Source organism: Balaenoptera ricei, chromosome 18 (assembly GCF_028023285.1).
Source record: "Balaenoptera ricei isolate mBalRic1 chromosome 18, mBalRic1.hap2, whole genome shotgun sequence".
In the NCBI taxonomy this organism is placed as follows: domain Eukaryota; kingdom Metazoa; phylum Chordata; class Mammalia; order Artiodactyla; family Balaenopteridae; genus Balaenoptera; species Balaenoptera ricei.
The window spans coordinates 18,689,759-18,714,037 of record NC_082656.1 but is presented as its reverse complement, the minus strand read 5'-3'; the positions used below and the strand labels follow the sequence as shown (position 1 = coordinate 18,714,037).

The 24,279-nt window shown below is 36.0% G+C and overlaps 1 protein-coding gene and 1 long non-coding RNA gene across 4 annotated transcripts in view; one reads left to right on the top strand and one right to left on the bottom strand.

Moving 5' to 3' along the window:
• Positions 1 to 24,279, top strand: part of CDADC1 (cytidine and dCMP deaminase domain containing 1) — a 43,692-nt gene that overhangs the window by 5,352 nt on the left and 14,061 nt on the right. The window contains exons 3-8 of one of the 3 annotated variants that reach the window (XM_059902937.1): positions 2,260 to 2,334; positions 5,751 to 5,928; positions 10,204 to 10,773; positions 16,233 to 16,282; positions 19,274 to 19,443; positions 21,139 to 21,328. In XM_059902937.1, coding sequence (XP_059758920.1) covers positions 2,260 to 2,334; positions 5,751 to 5,928; positions 10,204 to 10,773; positions 16,233 to 16,282; positions 19,274 to 19,443; positions 21,139 to 21,328 — 1,233 coding nt within the window. The remainder of the gene's footprint in view (positions 1 to 2,259; positions 2,335 to 5,750; positions 5,929 to 10,203; positions 10,774 to 16,232; positions 16,283 to 19,273; positions 19,444 to 21,138; positions 21,329 to 24,279) is intronic. The other 2 variants (XR_009498715.1, XM_059902938.1) reach the window with 2 other exon arrangements.
• LOC132352459 (uncharacterized) overlaps positions 16,214 to 24,279 on the bottom strand; it is a 28,947-nt gene continuing 20,881 nt past the window's right edge. Inside the window, exons 2-3 of the long non-coding RNA XR_009498716.1 lie at positions 19,265 to 19,353; positions 16,214 to 16,280 (exon numbers count right to left, since the gene is read on the bottom strand). This is a non-coding gene — a long non-coding RNA (uncharacterized LOC132352459). The remainder of the gene's footprint in view (positions 16,281 to 19,264; positions 19,354 to 24,279) is intronic.

Here is a 24,279-nt window from a genome sequence, read left to right as displayed (position 1 = left end):
ATTTTATGGTTTTTATTATCATTTTATTGTCCTCTTAATGATTGCATAACAGTCCATTGTAGCAATGTAACGTGGTTATTCCCTTATTATTGGACATTTAAATTGTCTGTCATTTTTACCAGCCTTATGGAATTATTAACTATAGCCACTTCAGAATATAACTACTATCTGAGTTTTCTATGTTGTCAAATATTTACAGTGTATGAGTGTGCCTTGAGGATTGTTCAGCAAGTTATATATTGAGTATAAAGAATAAGAATTTTTAATAATCCAGTCTAAAACTAGATAAATGAGTAGGAGAGAAACTATTTATGAGACTTCTGAGGAAAAAAACCATAAGTACTTAAAAGTTTTGAAATAGAAATCGAGTACTGTTGAACACGGCTGTCATTTAAAAATAGTTCTCTCTCCTACTGGTTTATAGTTTTAAATTTCAGTTAAGTAAGACTTACCTAAATTGCCTGAATGTTACTTTAGTAAGAATTAGAATAACTGCATTGTTCCCTCATATTTCTCTGCACATCACATATTTGTCTTTCTCTCCCAGCTCTTCCCATTGTGTCCTCTGGTGTTGTACCTTATCTTTATGCTAAAAGACCTCACATACTTTTCCAGAACAGAAGTAATATAGGATAACAGTGAAGACAATGGATTTAGGGCTCAGATCCTTGCTTACCCATTTATTAGTTATGTAACCATGGTTGAGATATTTAATCTCTATCCACAATTTCTTCATCTGCAAAATGGGAATAATCATAGCTACTTTTGTAAAGTTGTAAAGATTACGTGAGGTAATTTAGGGCCTGATACATGGCCAACACTCAGTAAATGTTGGGTATTATTATCATACATATAATCAGCATCACCACTACTACCATCCACACCCCCATAATTACATTACCAACATAATTACTTCCTCCACTTCCTGTTCTGCTTGAACAGAAACCTCATTCCCAGGACATGGCTTTTCTTGTAAATTTCTTAGAGGTTACTCCTTTTCTAGCATCCAGCCCTTGTTTCAGAAAACTAAGAGGTCAACATACACCGAGTTTGTCATTCCCACTTTCATATCCCACCTACTTTGGGGCTCACAGAATTCTGCTATTTCACTCTGTCATCTACTTACCTCATAATCACTTTCCTGTGTTCGTAAATCATAAGCTCTATAAGAGCTGCATCCTGAGCAACTGGGTTTATGGCTGGCACATAGAAAGGGTTCAATAAATATTTGTTGAATTAATAAATGAAAAATAAATCTGCTAAGAAAATTTGTGTTCAAAAACTGGTTGCATGGATGGATGGATGGATGAATGAATTTATCCCCTGGTTCAAAACTTTCTACTTGAAGTTTTACTTTTAGAGGAGACTTATGGACATTCCTATATTAGTGTCAACAAAGTTCATGGCTTAAAACAACACAAATGTATATTCTTACAGTTCTGTAGGTCAGAAGTCCAAAATGGGTCTCACTAGACTAAAATCAAAACGTTGCCAGGGCTGCATTCCTTCTATAGACTCTGAGGGAGAATCTGTTTCCTTGCCTTTTCCAACTTCTAGAAGCTGCCCACATTGCTTAGCTTGTGAACCTCTTCTTCCACTTTCAATGCCAGCAATGGCGGGATGAGGCTTTTTCATGTTGCATCCCTCTAGCACTGACTCTCCTGCCTCCCTCTTTCACTTATAGGACCCTTGTGATTACATTGGTAATGTGATTACATTGCCCAAATAATCCAGGACAACCTCCCCATCTCAAGATGATTAGCAACTTTAATTCCGTATGCAACCTTGCCATGTAATATAACATAGCCACAGGCTCCAGGGATTGGGACCGGCAGGTCTTTGGGGGACCATTATTCTGCCTACCACAATCCAGTTCATATCCTTGCTACATAGTTCTTCACCTTCCCAATGCCAGGTAATTTACCTCTATTCCCCTTTAGTCCTTCTTAGCCATGGCCACACTAGGACTTTTCCATTGCTCAAAACTGCCCCAACTCTGAAACCTTAAACTACAGAATTTTATTTTCAGTTCTTCTGTATTTTGGAAAAGTATTCAGGGGCCAGATTATAAAAGCCTTATTTTCTAGGTTGAGTAGTCTGAACTTGAACCTGAACAAAGCAGGAAGTCAATACAGAGTTTCATCGAGGAAAAAAATAAATGGCCACAGCCAAAGAAACCAGTCTTTAAATAGGAAATATTGAATTAATCACATCTTATATACTAATCTTTTTTTCCCCCCTTAATCTGCGTTTAATTAGGAAAGGGAGGAAGGCAAGCATGGACCCTTAGGAGATAATGAAGAGATGGCCAGAGTATCTACTGACAAAAAACAGGTGAATTTTTATGATTTAAAAAAAAGACATAGGCTCATAATAACAAAGCAAAAGGAATGGTATAAAGTAGAATAAAAGTCTCTTTTATACTCAAGTTCCTCATTCCCACTTCCAAGAGAGTTTTTGTATCCTCTTCTAAAAATTATACATTTACAAGACTATGCATGTCTCTCCAAAGGTTGGGGGTGGTGAGGGAGAACAGATGGGATTATGTATTCTGTAATATGTTCCTACATCTTGCTCTTTCTTAAAATTTTTCAAATTTAACTCTTCTCACCTTCCCATATTAGTTTATATAGATGTGTTGAGAAACACTCTTCATGTTCTTTCAAACTCCCAACACATCCTGCCGGTCTTGCCAAGAATGCAAGGCCCTAACTGTTCTTTACCTAGGCCATTTCTCAAGAGTTGTGTTTGCCACAAGCAACCCTGAGGGTTGAGATAATGTCTCCCTCTGGGACACAGAGCAGGTTTGCTCACTATTTGCAATAAAACACAACAGATTCCCGAGCTCAGTGTTCCTCTCCTGTAACACAACCCGCTTCATGTCCAGGAATCCATATGGACCCATCTGCATGACCCCTTGTGGGACTTGTGGGCAAGGGCACCATCACAAACATGATGCTCACACGGCTTGCTGTGCTGTGAACCATAAAGTCCTTTGTTTCTGACCCAGGAGTTTCATGTCTTCTGCTAGCATCCATGAAACAGTAACAGGCTAACTTACTAGCTTGTAAGTAGGGTAAAATCAAAGCCCAAACCTGGCAAGATGAACCTTGTTCTTTTTAATATTGCATAGTATTTCCTTGCTATTTTAATCTTTTGAGTTTTCCAGAGAGATTCTGATTCATTGGGTGTGAAGTGGAGACATGTATATTTTGAAAAAAGTTACCTTGGTGATTCTGATGTACATTCCTGGAGATTTCCTGATTATTTCTGGGAGTGAGTCTCTAAAATGCCCAACAAGAATATAGAAATAATTTATTTTAGAATAGTTAGATGTTTTTAATTATAAGAAGGGCAAAAGGGAAAAAGAGTTGTGAATTGCCATTTAAGTAAATGTACTAGTTCATTTACAAACCAGACTGTCCTCTTTTGCCTATGTTTTAATGTAGAACTCTGTGACTAGGATTACATAGACACTTGCCAAGATGTTAGTGAAGTGAAGCAAAATCAGAATCCAGAACAGTGATTCACTGCAAAGATTCAGTCTTCTGGGAGTTGGAGTAAGTGGAAGTATCGAAATGGAATGCAACTTAGGCTTTTATTGGTTTTGTTTTGTTTTCAGTTTGGGATGGAAAAATCTTGGTCTCAAACTTGATATTTTGGCCTTAACTAGAAACAAAATGGAAAAAAAATGTATATATTTTCTGAAGTGAAAAGGACTCTAGACAAAAAAAGTGATAAACTTGGCCTAAAAGATTGTTCCAATAAAAAAATAAATTGATGAGTATGTTTCCTATTTTTTAGGAATAATTTTTTTTAAAGTCTTTTGTGGTCAGGGTTTCTGGCTTTATTTCTGTCTGCATAACTACTTAGAAAATCTAAAGCTAAAATCATTTAATTGCAGCCATTTCCATTGGTCACAATTGGTTCATTTAAATAAAATGAGCTCTAGTCTACTGAGATCTTTTGATAAGGCCTCATCAGTGATAATTTTTTTAAAAGCTTGCTGGAAGTATCTAGAAGTAGATACTAACATATTCTTTACGTTTGAGGAACATAAAGCTCTTACGAAATTTTGGGATAGGGAGGGGAAAGGAGTCAAGGTAAATTTAAGGCTTATTTTAAAAGCCAGTATAGACAGGTCTTTCATATTTAATCTATGTTTTTGGACATATATTTTGTAAGGGAAAGATTTTTGTATTCCTTTTAAATGTCCAGAATGTTTAGGAGATGGTTGATTACCTCTGAAAGGGAATTCTATGAAATCTTCTCTGTTCCTTCACATTTCACAAAGTATCATTCTCCATAGTTTCAAAAATTTATACTCATAATTGAAACCGAAACTTGACTATTTTAGTAAATACAGCTTTGGTCTGCTCTTTAAAGCAATTTCAGATGTGTCCTATTGGGAATAACTGTAGAGTAAAATCCCTTTGAAAGGGAGTAGGGAATAATGGACACTCTGTTCTCAGCCCAAGTCCCCCTCATATTGTAAAATCCCTTATGAACCCAAGGATTAGGTTTACATTCCTTACTTCAGGATCTTTTGCTGTGAAAACAGCATAGACTGTTGTGCGGCTTATGTAGAACTGATTTTTAACCTTAGTCTATTTTATCTGATATTAATATTGTTACAGCAGCTTATATGATGAGTATCTGTGTAAGTTAGGATACTTTAGGTTTAAAGTAACCACTCTTTAGAACTCCAGCCAGTGCTCGGCCTCTGGGGCTTAAAGCAAAGTCAGCCCAGTCCCTGACTGTGGGTGGGACGCTGCTGAGATAGCTGCAGTTCACTGCTTTTGCTTTGAGTTCTCTCTTCCTTTCTAACACCTGAGGGTTATGTCTTCCTTTCTTCTGAGCTTGACTATGCATTTTAAAACATTTTTAAAATTATAAATAATCTATATATTTGTAGGAGGTGGGTCCTACCACATTAGTCTAGACTGCCATAGTCCTAAAAATTGTTAGAGTCAATTTTTAGAAAGAAGTTGAGAATTATCTTTATTTTAATCAATATTTAAAATATTTTAAAATTTAGTAGACGTAAGCTATTGTATATAGGATGGATAAACAACAAGGTCCCTGTATATCACAGAGAACTATATTCAATATCCTATCATAAACCATAATGGAAAAGAATATTAAAAAAAAAAGAATGTATATATATGTATAGCTGAACCACTTTGCTTTACAGCAGTAATTAACACAACATTGTAAATCAACTATACTTCAATAAAAAAATTTTTTTTGAAAACTTAATATGACCTCTGATTTAGTTCTGCCTTTTACCATCTATGGGTCTTTCAGAAAATCATGTAAACTCTGGGCTTCACTTATCCATGTGTAAAATCACAGGGTTTTCCAAGTTTTTCCTTATTATCTAGAAGCTTAATACTAAGTAGTCTTAGACTAGATTAAGAAACAAGTCAAATCGACTTCATTATTGCCCTTTACTAGGTTAAAATGTATTCATTTTTTACTAGGGTAAATTTATGATAATTAAATGCATAATTGCTTGGTTAATAAAGCCTAGATTTAGAAAATTTCTGGTAGAAAGTCAACATTACACTTTCAGAAAAAATTTTGGACCTAATGAGAAATGTGCTTTTGTTCAAACTGTGTTCAGATGAAGAACTAAACAAAACTTTCATTTTATTAATAAATCAAGTATAATCCATGATACGATCATTAGATATTATAACTAATCACATAAATTATAAAATAAATTATTATTTTGTATCTTAATGTAGGTGAAGAGAACTGGTCTTGTGGTGGTGAAAAACATGAAAATTGTTGGTCTCCACTGTTCAAGTGAAGATTTACATGCTGGGAAAATCGCTCTGATAAAACATGGGTCAAGGTTGAAAAACTGTGATCTTTATTTTTCCAGAAAACCATGTTCTGCTTGTTTGAAAATGATTGTAAATGGTAAGTGCAGATAAGGCTTTGTTGGAGATTAATAGCATTTATCTGAGAACAAATCAAGTGGGAACAAATTGCCTAAATACCACAGAGATAATTTAGAAATATAAATATATATCTGAAGACAGTTTGATGTACTGTAAGAAGAAGAGTTGGAAAACATGGATTCTGGTCTCAGCTCTGTCACTAACTAGTTAGATTACCCTCAGTGTATTGGTAGATTTAATACTAGCTGCTATAACAAATAAGCATCAACATTTCAGTGGCTTAATACACTAGACACTTATCACCCATGTAATAGTCCAATGCAAGTGTTGCTGAACAGCAGACAGCTGTTCTCCATGTGGTTGATCCGTGGGCCTAGGCATCTTCTGTCTTGTTGCTACTGTCTTCCTTCTGGCCTCCTCTGCATCTAGAGACAGAGAGTAGAGAAGGCATACCTGCTTCTTAAAAACCCTGACCTGGAAGTCACAGACATCATTTCTGTTCACATCCATTGTGGGAACTGTAGTTTCTGGCTGGGCGGCTGCCTCCCAATGACTACTCTACCCTTTGGAAGGAGGAGAACAGAGTATTAACATATAGCTATCTATCTCTGCCACTCTGGGCTACTCACTTATCGTCTTTGTGCTTATGATGCTATTTTGCACCCAGATAAGTATTCAGACCACTTTCCTATTTAAAAAATAGTATATCTTTTACATAGGCACTGTGATAATTGTGATTTATAATATGAATTATATACTTAGTCTTCATTCCATTTTGGACACAGAGCAACTAAAATCTTTTGAATTTCCTGAGTGTTAAGAATGAGAAAGGTATCTTTTGTTATTCATAACAAGTCCCTTTCCACCATTACTGAGTTTATGTTAATGAGGTAACTTTTGGGAATCCCCTGTGGATGGGGCCTGGTTGCCAGGGGAACCAGCCAGGTGACTAGAGGGTTGGAACTTGCAGCCTCACCCCCACCAGACCTCTGGGGAGGAGAGCCGGGCTAGAGTTTGAGTTCAAACACCGATGGCCAGTGACCTAATCAATCATGCCAATGTAATGAAGCTTCCTTAAAACCCAGAAGGACAGGGTTCAGAGAGCTTCTGGGGAAAAAAGGCTAATGTAGTTCCTAATCCTTTCCCTCAAGCTGTTATTTGGGGGCAAAAACCAATTTAATGTAACACATCATGTAATACCAAATGAGTAATAACAGCTGTAAATGATATATGAGCTCAGAGGAGAGACAGTGATCCCTGCAGGCTGGCATGTTATAAATAGCTGGGGCTTAAGCTGGACCTTCATGGGTCAGATGTAGAGGAGGAGGAACACATTCCTGGTCAGGAGGACAATGCATGCGGGGTCATCAAGTTGTGAGAAGCAGGGTTCTGGGGGTCAGTGTTCGGAGTGGAAAATTATTCTTGAAGAGAATAGTGGCAGAAGGATTATAATGATAGGTTGGGGCCTTACTGGAGAACTTTGAAAAACTGTCTGGCCTTTGGGCTTTATCTTATAGAACAGAGTTGCTAAACTTGCTTTGAGGAAGAGCGGTTTTTGTTTATATCAAAGTCTTAAGAGTAAGGATCAGATCGGTGATCAGGGCAGTTCCCTTAAGCTACAAGTGGAAGCACTTCCAGAAGAAATGGTCATGTGGCTAGAGCCTCCTGGCCTGCATCGAGTATTTCAAGCTGGTAGGTAGGCATCTATGATAAGTTATTAGATTCTGTAGTCTTTCCCCTGCAATTACGAATAGAGAAGGTAAGTGTGATAGTGGTGGTGACATTTTTTTCTCCTTTTCCCATTGAAGAGTTTTGAGCAGGATGTAACATGATTAAGATTATTATTTGTTGTTGTTATTGAATTAGAACATGGAAAGATAAAGAGGTTGAGAGCTTGATCAGTAGACTGTTGCATTAGATAAGGTGTAAAATAGGGTTCAGGTGGCGGCATTGATCTAGAAAGGAAAGAATGTGAAAGAACCAGACATTTGTCGACTCATCTCTTCTAGAGTCAAGAGAGAAGAATGAATAAAAGTCGTGTTTTGCGCTGAGTTGACTACACTCAAAGCACTCTTAATAGCCTCAGAGCCAAGAATTAGAAAAATGTTGGAGTACGAGTAATTCACCATTGCTTGTGTCTTTGAGTTCAGACACTTAAACCTGGCAAGAGAGATAATGCAATGTGGAAAATCAGGAAGGACATGCAATGGAAATGCTTTTATGCTGGTATTAGAGCCATATATAAATAAAATTGCTATGTTTGATTAGGCTTATGTATTATTTACTTATCTTGGAAAGGGGCATGGTTTAACCCCATGCTCTAGCTAACTTATTTCAGTTATAATTACTGTTACCTCAGTTACAAAGCAAACATTTCTAAAGCATAGTGGTTCTCAAAGTGTGGTCTGTGACCTCCTCATGGTCCACAAGGTCAAAACTATTTTCATAATAACACTACATTTATGCTAATAGTACTAAAAAAATGTTGAGTAAAACTACTGTTGCAGTTGTATGAATCAAGGCAATAGTAGTCATTGTACTCTTACATAGCCACCTACTTGGAGTTTAAAAAAAAAGGTGGAGGGTGTGGGGTTTCATGTAAGAATGTCATTGATGAAACAGTAAAAAAAAAAAAAAAAATCAATTTTATTAAACCCAACCCTTAGTACGCATCTTTTTAAGATTCTGTATGAGAAAATAGGAGGTGGACATAAAGCACTTTTGCTCTAAACCTAAGTATGAAGTTTGCCTTAAGGAAAACCGCTTATGCAATTGTTTGAGTCACAAACTGAATTATCCAATTTTTTTCATGGAACACCATGAACTAACAAACCATAGTTACTTAGACTTGGCTATCTGGCAGACATTTTCTCAAAAATGAATGAAGTGAAACCATCACTTCCAAGAAAACAACTGACAGCATTTATTGCCACTGATAAAATTTGAAACTTCAAGTGAAAATTAGAATTTTGAAAAACTCCTGTCTACCATCATCATAAGCTTACAGCTTCCCACTGCTTAAAGACTCTTCTGATGAGATTGGTGGTTATATTAATGAATGAGTTTTTTGGTTTTTTTTTAAGTATTGTGAAATCAGTAAACTCTTGTTTTCCAAATGACCAGTGCATGATGCTAGAAAATCATGTGTGAGTGAAAGAGCCATTCTAAGTGTAAGATAGACCAGTGGACTTTAACGTAACAGTACAAAAAGTTTGTGTGTGATTTCAGATTCCACACTGTAACTCACCTCTAAGAAACTATCCCTTCTCAAAATTTTATGTAGTGTGAAAGAATATTCATAATTAGTTGAAATGGCTGTTAAAATACTCCTTTTTTAACTGCATATCAAGTGAGGCCGGACACTTTTTATATACTTCAATGAAAAGCTAAGGCAAGAGGTTGAAAGCAGAAGCAGATTTGAGAACCCAACTATCTTCTATTCAGCCGGATAATAAAGAGATTTGTATAAACTTTAATGCCATTCTTCTCAACTAGTTTTTGTTGTTGTTTTAGAAAATAGTTATTTTTTATTGAACTATGTTATTTATATTAATTTATGATGGTTCTTATTGCTATTTTTTAATGAATTAATATTTTAAAATTTTGTTTAAATTTTCTAATGCAGTAAATATCAGTAGATATAGTCCACATGAAAAAAAACCCTTTGGGGTCCTCATTGATTTTTAAGAGTGTAACAGAGTCTGAGACCAAAAAATTTGAGAACCTTTGCTGTAGCTTCTGATACTAGTACATGAAAATACATTTAAACATTGGTCATCCCCTCTTCTTGAATCAAGATTACTAGAAGCAACCAGAATGCAAACAAACTTTTCCTATAAAGGGCCAGATAGATAGTAAGTATTTTAGGCTTTGCAAGCCATAGGGTATCCATACAGCTATTCAGCTCTCAACTCAGCTACTCCATTGTAGTACAGAAACAGCCAGAGACAATGTCAAAGATTAGGTTTGTCTGTGTTTCCACAAATCTTTATAGGCACTGCAATTTGGATTTTATATGATTTTCATGTCACAAAATAGTTTTCTTTTGATTTTCCAACTATTTAAAACTGCGAAATCCATTGTTGACCTGCAAGCTGTATAAAAATAGGCAACAGGACAGATTTGGCCTGTGGCCGTAGTTTGCCAGCACTTGGGCTATATTATTGGTGACTTGGTGATAGACTTTTATTATATTGGGACCTTTGGACCTACTGCAGTGATATGGTGGATTTATTAAGAAAACCCTTACTTTCAGCATGCATCTGATAACTACCTTTCATATTTTGTATTTCAGCTGGAGTTAACCGAATTTCATACTGGCCTGCTGATCCAGAAATAAGCTTGCTTACTGAGGCTTCTAGTTCTGAAGATGCAAAGTTAGATGCCAAAGCAGTGCAAAGATTGAAATCAAACAGTCGGGCCCATGTGTGTGTCTTACTTCAGCCTTTGGTGTGTTATATGGTGCAGTTTGTAGAGGAGACCTCTTACAAATGTGACTTTATTCAAAAAATTTCAAAAACATTGCCGGACACTAACATTGACTTTTATTCTGAATGTAAACAAGAAAGAATAAAAGAATATGAAATGATATTTTTGGTTTCCAGAGAAGAAATGCATAAGCAAATACTGATGACTATAGGTTTGGAGAACCTGTGTGAAAATCCGTACTTTAGCAATCTAAGGCAAAACATGAAAGACCTTATCCTCCTTTTGGCCACAGTAGCTTCCAGTGTGCCCAACTTTAAACACTACGGATTTTATTGTAGCAATACCGAACAGATTAATGAAATTCACAATCAGAGTTTGCCGCAAGAAATTGCAAGGCACTGCATGATTCAGGCCAGGTTATTGGCATATCGAACTGGTGAGTTACATGCTTAGTTCATAAATCGGGGCTGCTTGGGTTGTATTTGTCTCAGAAGTAAAGTGGTGTTCATTTCATCTATGGTAGCGTTTATTGACTCTTAGATACTAAGGTTTTGTTGGTCATACAAATAAAGAGAAGTTAGTGAGACCCTTGAGTAGACAACTCTTAGAGTAGTTTTAGGATTTCTTGTGGCCTATATCGGGTGCTACATTTATAAATCAGGATCTGATTAGGCCCTTTCTGCTTCTTGCTTTTATCATTTCACAGTTGAATGAGCCTTCCACTAGAGATAGGACAAAAAGAGAGGGGAGAGAGAACCAGAATTATTCATTTTTTTCTTAACTCTTCAATATTCTGTAGGTATTCAGTATTTAGTAAAAACTTAAAAAATCTTTAAACTAAAAATATGAATTCAAAATAATGAATAGAATCAAAGTAAAGGAATTTTGTCATATTCTTCCAATTTCTGGTATGTCTTCAATCAGCAAGTAGAGAAATCAAACATTTTTACTTTATTATATTAAGTTGTACCTGAGTAAGTATGTGAAAAAGGAAAATATTACTTGGGAATTTTCTCTATCATGATAAAAGGTGGTATCTGTATTTCCAATTATAGAACAGTGCTTTTATATCTCAGCAGACATAACATTTTTCAAAGTAGAATCATGATCACTTTTTAAAATGCAACTTTGAAATAAGGAAAAGAAAATGCAGGCAGGAGGAGCAGTAGAGTAAGATTTGGTGAGTAGGCTATAGTAGGAATTTTTAAACTTATCCCAAGAAAGAAGGAGAAGAGAGAAAATCTTCAGAAAAAGTCCATACAAATGCCACTGGTCTGCAGTATATGCTCAACAAAGACCACAGGTTGAAGTAATTTCAGTAAAATGGAGGTTTTCAAATGGCAGCATGTTAGAATCACCCTAGAAACTTGTATTAAAAGTACGAATGCTCAAATTCTAACCCAGACCTACTAAACCTGGTCCCTAAGGGTATGTCCTAGGCCTGTGAATTTTTAAATTTCTGTAAGGGATTCCAACATTCAGTAGGGTTAATCATCACTTGATTCTTATTAAAGAATTTGATTCTACTATAGGCACAAACTGCGTGATGCCCAACACCTGAATTATGTAAAGGTCTGACTTAATGTAATTATCTTGTTTCGTGGGCTATATGTTAGTCTCTGCCAACTCCAGCTTTATAAAGAATTTTTCTCCCAACCATTCTGGAAGGACAGAAACATAAATGGAAACAGCTGTTACAGCTATACTTCACTAATTCTCATTTGCTAATTAGCATTCAGCAGATTCCAGAGTGAGCGTAAGATGGGAGGTGTGAGTCTGTTGTTTTTTCACTTGATCTCAGGAGCTCCTCTCATAATACCTAATAATACCATGTATGACTCCACTGTTTAAAGATGCAGTAATGTATAGATATAAATTTGCATATATATTCTTTATTAGATACTCTACTAGTATAGTTATAGTATTGTAAATTTATCTGCTGTTGCTGTGCAGAGTTTTGTACTTATGCACTTGATGGGCGATTTAAAAGGCTTTTCAAGGTTAATTTTTTGCCTGTGTATGACTTTCTTGCCTGGAAGCCAAGTCCTGAATAGAATGCGACCCTTTGTCATGTGCTCCTTTCCACTGTGAGCTCTTCCAGGGGAGAGACCATGTCCTCATCATTGTTTTTTCCTTAGCACAAAAGAAATATTTTTATATACAAAGGTAAATTGTCCACAGTCCCCTACCCAAAGCTCTTGAAGCCAGATGAAAAGGAATTCAGAATTTTTCAGATTTTAGAAAAATAATATGTACGTGCTATATGTATGTGTGTCAAGCTGTTTTAAAAAACTTGATATAAGGGATTGCAGATAAGGAATTCTGGACTGATACTCCTCATTGATGATAATAATAAATAACAATTTATTGAGCACCAACTATGTGTCAGGCACAGAGCTAGGTGATTTATATATATATGTACCTCACTTAACATTGAGGACAATCCAGCAAGGTAGATATCCCCTTGACTTAGTGTGTTTCTAATAACTCAAACTTTAAATTTTACGCTGTTCAGCTCACATAACTTTATTACACTCTAATAGGTGAAGAAATCATTCCGTTAAACCATTTCATTTAAAAATATACATATGATTAAAAAGAATGCCAAAACTTCTAACAGAGTTCTAAAACTAATTGAAAGTAGGTAATTAATAATTGATTTTTGAATGATGAGTAAATAGGATCCACAGAGGTGTCATTAAAAGTATGTTTCTAAGCTACTTCGAGGGTAGAAAAAAAGTGACAAAATTTGATTAGACTCTAGGGGAAAAAACAGAGATAGGAGGGCATCACATCTTACCTACCTGGTTTAAGTGTGAGTTTTGATTTCTTTTTATGTCCTGTTTCCCATTAGACTAGGCGTTTTCCAAAGCTGACGATTATGCCTTCCTTCTGAACCACAACGCTGATGATGAAAGTAGGTTGGAGTAGCCAAGAAAGTTAACTGTTTCAAATCATAACTCAGCAGTTCTCAACTTTTAGTTGCCTACGAATCAGAGGTGATGCTCATGAGAAGTACAGATTCCTGAGTCTGCCACCTCCCGTGGAGAGGTTGATTCATGGAATTTCCATGGGAGCCAGGAGTCTGCCTTTGTAACAAGCGTCCAGTCATTCTGATGCAGTTGGTTTGTGAACCACACTTGGACAAACCCTGACATGACCATAGTATTGGGAGCTAAAATAACCATGCCTGTGTTCCAGAACCATAGGATAAAGAGTCCTCTGACTTTCAGTGACCAAAGAGTCTCAGGAATTTGGCTCAGTGATTTTAAGTTGACCTTTCCTTCAAGGGTATACAGAGAAAATCCTGTGAATGACCAGATCCTGGGGAGCAATTTACAGACATGAAAGTTTTTTGAGAAACTTTACATAAAAATTACTGATGTGATAAGATTTTTGAGAAATTACCTCATCTGTCATCCAGCCTTGGGGGCTGGGTGAAATCTACTCATCGTATATGGATGAAATTTTATTCTGATTTCAAAAGACATGTAGTAAAGAATATTATCTTGGTGAAACTAACCTTAGCTAAGCAGTAGAGCTTTATTTATTTTTGGCTGCGTTGGGTCTTTGTTGCTGCACGCAGGCTTTCTCTAGTTGCGGTGAGTGGGGTTACTCTTCGTTGCGGTGCGCAGGCTTCTCATGGCGGTGGCTTCTCTTGCGGAGCACGGGCTCTAGGTGTGTGGGCTTCAGTAGTTGTGGCATGTGGGCTCAGTAGTTGTGGCGCACGGGTTTAGTTGCTCTGCGCCATGTGGGATCTTCGCAGACCAGGGCTCGAACCCCTATCCCCTGCCTTGGCAGGTAGATTCTTAACCACTGTGCCACCAAGGAAGTCCCTGAGCTTAGTTTAAAAAATCACATTTTTTTTCCTCCTGACAAGATTTAGGCTGTCCCTAGACTGAAACAGAAAAAGTGGCTCCTGGACTAAAAAATAATAATATGAAAAATACTTAGTGTCAATGGTAGGAAAAGTAGACTCTTGATATGAAGAGTTTCTATTTGAGTTTTTCATTTTCTGTTTCAGATTTATGCATGTATTAAGTACAATTTTACTTAAAGGTTTTCATTTATAATATAAACGAAATATAATCTTAGGTTTTTAACTTCTATACTACTTACCTTAGAAATGAGCATAAAGCCATAATTATATTCTTTTCCCTTCATGCTATATTCTGACAATCTTGGAAGGAACAAAACTTGTTTACCGCAAAATTCCTTTCCTGACAGTCTCCACTCTATAAAGTATGTTTCTCCCATACACTGTTCCTCAGCATCCTGCTCCTTTCCTTCATAGCCCAGCACAGCACCTAGGTTCTTAGATGTTTCCTTGTTACCACCTTCCTTCTCCATCGGACCATAAGCTCCGTGAGTATAGGCACTCAGGTATTCAGTAAAGGGGAACCTTTGTTACAAAATTCTTCACATCGGAGGGAGGCAAGCCAGTTGGGTGTGGAGGGCTAAATTTTAGTCACTTAATTTCTTTGCCTGTTTTCTCATCTAGAAAAGGAAATTTTGTCTGCTTTACCTTTAGGATAAAAATGAGATAATGGATAACAAGTGCTTAAAATAAATTATAAAAATGCTTTGTGGTATAATTTTGAAAACCCAAGCTTGCTTGACCTGAAGATGGGGAATTTCATTATAGTATCATAATTTTCTTAAAAAATTAACTTTATCAGGCATCCAGTTTTTCATGCATAGGTAGAATAATGTTTCTTTGTACTTGTACTAGAAAAGTATTTAAATATGTTATTATTGGAAGGATTAACTTTTAGGAAATTGTGGGGTGAAGCCACAGTTTTGTTTAATCCTCATCAATATGAAAATGCCTGAGGGCAAGTTCACAGATAATTTTCACTTTCTCTGTGTAAATGTACCTACTTAACTATATTGGTCTCTTATTAAGATTTTGATAAATACTATGGTTTTTATAATTTGTGTATAATTGTCTTAGAAATTTTAAACTCACCCTGAGTAGTAGTAGAAAGAAAAAGTCAGTTCTTAATATGTAGAATTTCTATTTTGGTTTTGTATTTTCTGTTTAAGGTTAATAGTTTTAAGAAATACAGCCTTTCTTGTTGAAAAGTAAATAGGTTGGTTCTGCAGGGAAATTATAATCTTATATTTGTGACTTCTGCCACTTGATTTAGAAATGGGCATCATGTCACTAACTTGGCATTCTTTTCCCCTCAAAGTAAACTGTGAAGGTCAGGGAAAGGACATCATTTTGTTTAAATCAAAATTCCTTTCATGTACCTTCCAGCAAAAAAAAAAAAAGGTATATATATGAAAGCCCATAAAGATTTGTTTATGTTTGTATTATGAGTTTGAACTTTTTTCATAGCAAGAACACTTTCATGAAATGTATTTTCCATGATTAGAGTGCAAAAAATGCTAGGAGAAGACAGATATGATTGTTGTGAATGGTTATTACACTAAATCCATTAGTTCAGAAACTTCTTTCTTAATTGATTTTATCGTCTATTAGAAATAGTCATTTAAAAACTGACTTGTTGGTGGAAATTCAATAAAGTTACACTCAGTTCTGGTTACAGCTTTGAAGTCACCTGAGTGCGGGCACTGCCATTGTGTTATCTCTGCACATAGATCATGTGAGATTGGGTTGGTAGTGACACTGTCTATAAGTTAGTTCGTACCTAGCTCCCATATATTCTATGCTTGACAATATTTGCTTTGACAATATTTGCTTGACAATTTGATTTTTATCAAAAGTATTTTCATACTTTTTCCGTAATTAGTGAGGTTGTCAAGGATTGCTGCTACATTTATGAAGTATATTTCAATAAATACATGTTTATTATTTTTGGAAAAAATGTATTTCTGAAACAAACAAATCATTGATTTTTACTGAGTTACATGCCATGTATCTTTCAGAGGATCATAAAACGGGAGTTGGAGCAGTCATCTGGGCAGAAGGAAAATCTGTAAGTAGGAAAATAATTCTTTATAAACATTTAAACTTGATTTTGTTTAAACATATTTTGATCTTAAGCACATGACATTTTGTTGACCCCGGGGGATTAATATTTCTTATTGGTGTATTTATTAAGTTTTATAAACATTTGCATATTCTCTCAACAGTTTTTTATATAGATTTATTCATTTAGTGAACATTTATTAAACACCTTCCACAGGGTGGGCTCTGTGCCACAGTGAACAATGGGGAGTTAAGGACCACATGGTCCACCCTTCATAGCCTTATATAGTCTAGTGATGGAGACAGAGGTGAAAAAGAGACTGGTATATAACTGTAATTATAACCTGATACCGTGAGAGCACAGAGGAGGCACCTTTACTCCACTTGGAGAAATGAGTAAAATACTCTTAGGGGAGGTCAGGTGCTATTAGTCTTGAAGAATGAGTAGGCGTTCAACAGGCAGAGCAAGTTAGTGGGACTAGAAGAAGGGTAACATGCAGAGGTAGGGCGTGAGAATGTGGGGAAATGCAAGTGATTTGGCACGTTGAAGTCCAGGGTCCTGTGTCTAGCACAGTAGCAAAAAATTGGGCTGCACCATGAAGAACTGTATACCACGTAGAGAGTTTAGACTTTATCCATCAGACAGTGGGATACGCTAGCACAGTGCTAACCAACAGAAATAAAAGGCAAGCCACATACGTGATTTAAATTTTTTTAGGAGCCACATTAAAATAATAAAAAGAAACAGGTGAATTGATTTTATGAATATATTTTACTTGGGACGTCCCTGGCGGTCCAGTGGTGAAGACTCCGTGCTTCCACTGCAGGGGGCACGGGTTCTTAGTTGGGGAACTAAGGTCCCACGGGCCGCGCAGCGCGGCCAAAAAATATACATATATATATTTTACTTAATCATCTGTCCAGAAATATTATCATTTCAACATGTAACCAATATAAAAATATTGGTTAATGTTTTTAATAAAATATTTTGCATTTGGGGGGAGTATAGAGTCTTCACAATCTTGTATGTATTTTATACTTACAGCACCTCTCAGTTTGCACTGACCACATAGGGCTACTGGCTACTATATTGGACAGAGCAATCCAAGAATATTTTAAGTGGGAAAATGATTTGATTAGATTTGCATGTAAAAAATGAAGTGGGGCTAGACAGGAAATAGGGAGATTAATAAAAAGAGATGATGAGGACTTGGAATTATGTGGATGGGTTGGGAGGGCATGGAACCACGAGATACTTCGTAACTAGGAGGATGACTAAAAGATGAGTAGGGGCGCCTAAGTGTCCTTCAACAGACTTTATAGCAAGTAATTTGACTATTTGGCTGGATATGTCATGAGCCCCTCAAGTTCAACCTAGCCAATACATTCAGTATCTTCCCTGCTAACCTATTCCTTCACTAGTGGTCACCATCCCATTCCCCATTCCACTCAAACAATCAGCAAATGCTGTGAATTCCACCTTCAAACTATCTCTTGACTCTTATTTCTTCCCAAATTGTTAGCACCTATTAGAATAGGTTCCTCTGCCAGAAACTCCCATAGTATTCTGTACAACTCAGTGGTGACGCTCATCACAGTTAAATTTACATGTCCAGTTTCTTATCGTCTCCAGATCAGAAGGTTCCTGAGGGCTGGGATTCTCTGTCATATTTACCAATGTATTCCCAGAACCTAGCACAGGGCCTGGCCTATGGTTGGAACTCTCCCTTGGATTTATATAAATGCTCAGCAGCCTTTTGGCTTAACACCTGGTTCTCAACTACTTTATGGAGAATTTAGGTTTCCAGTTATATTATCTAGAGTGTAGGCAGCATGGTAAAGTGGAAGGACATGGGTTTGGAGTCAAGCAACCCATCCTTGAATTCTGGCTATGTTGCTTACCAGCTTTGTGACTTTGGACAAGTTATTTAATCTCTCTTGGCCTCAGTTTCCTTATCTATACAATGGGAATAGTAATAGTACTACTGTCTAGGATGTTGTGAGGATTAATTAAATGAAATAACACATATAAAAGTGAGCATGATGTTTAACCTTTAGTGAATGCTCAAGGATAATTTATTATTAATGAGATAATATTTTATTCGTAAGCTTCTGTCAGCTCATCATAACAATGATTTTTATCAAGCTGCTATAGTAGAGTCTGTTGAAACTATCACGTGAGTAACTATGTATAATATATTGAAATTTAATGAGGTTTATAGCATATTCCAAACTATTATAAACAGTTCTGATTTATAAAATATTTTACTTTTATAGTTGATAAAACATTCATATTGACACCTAATATGCCACTGACCAGGAGAAATAAAAAAGCCACTTAAGTAGGAAGTTCTATTACATACACACACACACACACACACACACACACACACACACACACACACACACACACACACAAACACAGTAGAGGCTCAGTAAACACGAAAATTAAAGGAAAGTGCATTATTTATTTTCCAACTATATACACTAGCACATTTTTAGCCCAAAACAGAAATTGTCTGTTCAAAATATTTTTAGGATTTCTGGCTTGCTAACCAGTAGTAGCACAGCACAGAGCATATAAGAAATTAACAATAATTTATTGAGTACCTGCTGTGTATGGAACACTGTAATCGGTCTACGTTAAGGGGTAGAAAGGAGGTATAAAACATGGTTTCTATTCTCTAGGATCTTATAACCTATTCAGGGAGAGGTGTCTGAATCAAGTGAAGCAGTTTGTGAATTAAGCTAGTATTTAATTAACTGCTAAAACAAAGGACTGCCTTGAGATTATATACTAGAGATGATCAGGCTGCTTGAAGTTTAACTTTGACAAGACCACACTGTGGAAGGAAAATCTAATGTATTTTTCTGATGGCTCAGTTTATCATGGAAAAGTGAATTCATTATAAGAAGTATGATACTAGGCTTTAAAGATACAATGTAAGATGCCTTTTCAGAATGTTGAAAACAGCTTTGGTTTGCTTACTTTTCATAGAGAAGTTGTGATGGAACAGGAGCAATGTACTTCATAGGATGTGGTTATAATGCTTTTCCTGTTGGATCTGAGTATGCTGACTTCCCGCACATGGATGACAAACAGAAAGACAGAGAAATAAGGAAATTCAGATACATTGTACATGCAGAACAGAATGCCTTGACATTTAGGTATGAAATTTGTTTGCATGTATTTTCTATAAAATGTAGCAAGGGTTAGTTAAAATTAGTTTTCTTTTAGCTGTAATTTATTGCCTTTTTAAAAATTCCAAGAAATATTCTTTTCAGAAGTATAACTTTGGTCATACTTGGTCTTTGCTACCTGACCTGAGGCCATTGTCAGGGATCCTGCAGGCCTTCAAATTTATTGAGCAAGTCTTTTTTCCTTTCTTCCTTCTCTCTCCGGTATAAAACTGCTTGAAGTTTGTCCTTAGGGTCTTGCATATTTCTGCATTACATGATCAGCTTTGTTTTCTAAATGTAGAGCACATATATTTATATTTATGAATATATAGATTTTATTATGAACCAAATTGCTTTAACATAGTTTTTGTTAGAGATTATAACTGGCATTACCTCCTTCTAATGTTAACTTAGATCATTTCCACAAACATTTCTCAGCATTTACCATTAAGTGGGTGATCTTAGGGGATTTAAATCTGCGTAAGTCATGGTTTCTGTCCTTGAGGAGCTTATAACGCAGTATGGGATATAAGACTGTATTCAACCTAACATGGTCAGTTCTGTGGGAAAGGCCAACACAAAGTGGGTGGAAATTCAGGGGCTGCTACGGATGGAGGGGGAGTGAGAGGGAAAGGCTTTATGGAGAAACTGGCATTTGAGCTGTGCTTTAAAGGTTTGGTAGGATTATGGCCATTGGAGATGCTTACTTGAAGGGAAACCATTCTTGCTTCAGGCATAGCAGTGGGCTAGAAGTAGGAAAATGCTTGTGTGTTTAGGAACACAGATGTTCCACGTAGGCTGCACCATGGAGCACATGGGATCGGTTGGGACTGACAAGAGAGGACTTTGAGTTTAGACTTCATTTGGTAGGTAGTGGAGAAATTGAATGACATTGACAGAGCCACACTAATGATTACTTAGGTTGCAGGCATATTGTTTGAACAGACTAGATGCATACAATTCTGCTGCCCTAGTACAGGGAAACAGAATGAGAATCTGAACTAAGGACATGGATGCGGAAGGCTGGTGGTGGGGAATTAAGACTGAGAGCAGTGTAAACCATAGGACCCAGAAGTACAACTCCTGTATCCTCAAATGAAGCATTCCTTAGTCCTAAACTACCCCTGGCATGTAAAATTTCACCAAACTCCTCTGTTTTTTTTCCTTGTGCTCTTCATTACAGATTACTTGCTTCGTTTTGTCAAATCCAAATGCTTGTTAAATAAAATTATCCTGTGTTAGGGAAGGGAGTAAGGGAACTATAACTCAAAACAGAACTCTAATATTAATTTATCAATTTAGTAAGCATTTATTAAATATCTGTTAGTTACCAGATAAGAGGTAGACCTTTTGGCTACCATGATGACTTAATGTCTAATCACACATGATACATTCTTAGGGAGGGTGTTAATTAGGTGTTAGCCCCTAATTCTGGCATTATAAAGAGTTTCTTACTTAGAAAGCATTGTTTTCTCTCTATCTCTGTTTTCATTTCCTTTGTAATGTAATACTGAAAATCTTGCCACTGACTAATTCAGCAAGCATAAGGCTTGATCATTATTGTGTATAATGTTGTGAATCTGTTCCTAAAGCAGCTCAATTTTAATGTTTAAAGATTTTTCTAAAACATAACTTACCCTTTTAGAAACTATCTTCCTAATATTTTATATATATTTTTTGTAGGTGTCAAGAGATAAAACCAGAAGAAAGAAGTATGATTTTTGTGACAAAGTGCCCATGTGATGAATGTGTACCTTTAATTAAAGGTGCGGGCATAAAACAAATCTATGCAGGGGATGTAGATGTTGGAAAAAAGAAGGCAGACATCTCTTACATGAGATTTGGGGAACTTGAAGGTGTTAGCAAATTTACAGTAAGTAGATACACATTTTTTCAAATATACTTTTTATTATATTGTTAGGTACTCTGCTGCATATTTTAAATTAGTGATTCTTACCCTTTTAAAGAGTTATCATAGAGTTTATTTTTATGTGCAAGCACTTGCTTAACTACAAATGTTCAGCTTAGGATCTGCCTTATGAATATAGATCTCTATCGAGAGTTGTGCATTGACCTTACAGATCTTGAATTAGTTAGTCCTTTGGTGCCATCTGGTGGCTAACAAAATCCTTGACCCACCTCTTCCCTCACCCTTCTTTCTGGATTGAAGTGGTAGACAGAGGTGAAAGTAGTTTAAGATTACCCAAAAGAAGGGGACACACACACACACACACACACACACACACACACACACACACACACACGTGCATTTCTCATGAGAAAAATCAGGAAAAAATTAGAAGAATTTAATATTTGACATTTCCAAAAAAGTGCTGAGGTGGTTTGTGGAAAACTCAGAACTTTAATTCTTTGTGCTTTTTTACTACTTTGGTTTCTAAAAAACTTTTTGTTTTTAGAAATAATCTCAAGCATACAGAAGTTACAAAAATACTACAAATATTTTTTTTTCCAGAACATTTGAGAGTTAAGTTGTTGCTATGATGCAAGATCACTCTCAGATACTTTCTTGTATATTTCCTCAAACAGTATATTATCCTACCTAACAACAATACAACCACAAAACTCAGGAAATTATCATTGATATGTTGCTACCATTTAATCCACAGAGTCCAATCAGGGTTTACCAGTTGTCCCAATAAAGTTCTATATAGCAAAAGGATCCTGTCCAGAATCATATGTTGCTTTGATAATTCTGGCTTTAAAAAAGAAAAAAAAAAAATTTATTTATTTATTTATTTGGTTGCACCAGGTCTTAGTTGCAGCTCACTGGCTCCTTAGTTGTGGCATGTGAACTCTTAGTTGTGGCATGCATGAGGGATCTAGTTCCCTGACCAGGGATCGAACCTGGGCCCCCTGCATTGGGAGCACGGAGTCTTATCCACTGCGCCACCAGGGAAGTCCCATAATTCTGGCATTTAATATAACATTTATATACTGTAGTTTGCAGTGGGTACAAAAGGCATATAATAGAACTGTTTATAAATTTCAACTTTACTTTTCTGTTTGAATCCAGGGTGCCTGGAACATATAAGGCACCTAAAAAATACTTACTAAACCATATATATATTTAAAAATTTATTTAAAAATTAATATAACAACACACTATTTAGTTTCCTAGTTTATGTGTGTGTATGAAGAATCATAAATTTTTATCCTTTTCATTTTTGTCATATACTTTTGTTTTTTATTTCCAGTTGTCTTATTTAAAAGACATGATTTTAAAAAGAAAAGGGGGGCACTGAAAGAAGGGAGAGATGGGACAGATGCCTCTTTTGTAAAACTAAACAAGTTTGTATCCATCTAATCAAAAGGGAAATCACCAGTTCTGTATTTCTGTTTTCTGTTCCTTCATTCCTCCTGAAGATTGGGAAGAAATAATTCTCTTTATAAAGTGTAAGTGACCTAGCTCTTCAGGACTGTGAGTGCTGGGTTAAGCGAATTCTGAAATATCTTGCTTACTGGTGGATTTCAGTAGCTTTTCCACCGTAAAGAGAATGAAGAGATCAGAAGAATGTAAGAAAGGGCAAGAGAAGCAGGAAGAGACAGGAAGACAAAGGGAGTGAAGGCCCCTCGGGCAGAGATGGGATTCAGAAATACCTGTTGGGCCAAGACCCACCCAGGAGTGCCCTCATTCAGGTACACCTGGTCTCTCTGTACTCCTTCCAGTGAAGATTAGCTCTCCACGCTCTCATCCTTTCCCTCATCTGGCCTGGCTTGCAATATTATGTCAATGATTTAAACTACTTGGTTAGCTAAATGCCTAGTTTTGTAAATACCAGTAACTAACACGAACTAGTATTTGTTCCAAATTGGAATTTTTATAATGATTATATTGCTTTTAGACTGTCAAAAGTAGTATGAGTACCAATAAATTTCATTTTTTTAAACATTAAACCAATTGAAATTAATTGTGTTTGAAAATTTTTTTCTTTTCTCTTTGAGGTGTTACCATATGCCTTGAGATAAGAGGTTCTGTTCTGTGGGGTTGTTGCAGACTAAGCTAGGGCTGGGCAACAGTATTTCCAAGAATATATTTTACCTGTGTAAACCCAAGTCCATTTACTGAGAAACTATTTTTTTTTCTGTTTAATACATGTGAATTTTTCTTTATTAGGTTATATTACTTTTTTTTAAATTGTGAAAGTAACGTATGCTCATTATAGAGGAAATAGAAAAAAGAACAGATATATAGAGGAAAATAAAAAAAGAACAGATATTATCCCACAGCTCATGGATACCACTGTTAACATGTTGCTGTATTTTCTGTGTCATTGAAAATTCTTCAGAAATAATTTTTAATGATTACACAGTATTGCAACCTATGGACATAACTTATTTAACCATTCCCTTTTTGTTGGACACCTAGATTGCTTCTAAGTTTTCACAGTTAGACATAATCTTTTTATGATGATCCTTAAATGTAAATTCAAGGTTATTAGTTTTTACTTTGCCCAAAGTAATAGATTTTAGTGGTTTGACATGTTTTGAACATGCCTTTTTTTTTGTTGTTAATTTCACATATATCTTCCCATTGCTTGGAAATCCCCCTTTTTCCTGGTACTAATCCGAACCATCCCATTTCTATAGGTGACCAAACAGTTCTAGATGTCTTCCCTTTCCAAGGACTTTTTTATACGTGGTAAAATGTCTGTCTTATATCTCATTCTCCCTCAAGGCCCATGACATTAATTAGTTCATCTGATGAACTAATTGATGATTCTGGAAGAGGCTCCCAGGAACTATCCACTTAATTGTGTCTTTCTGGAGAGAGTGCCCTAGTGGGGCTTTTTTGGTTAAGTCATT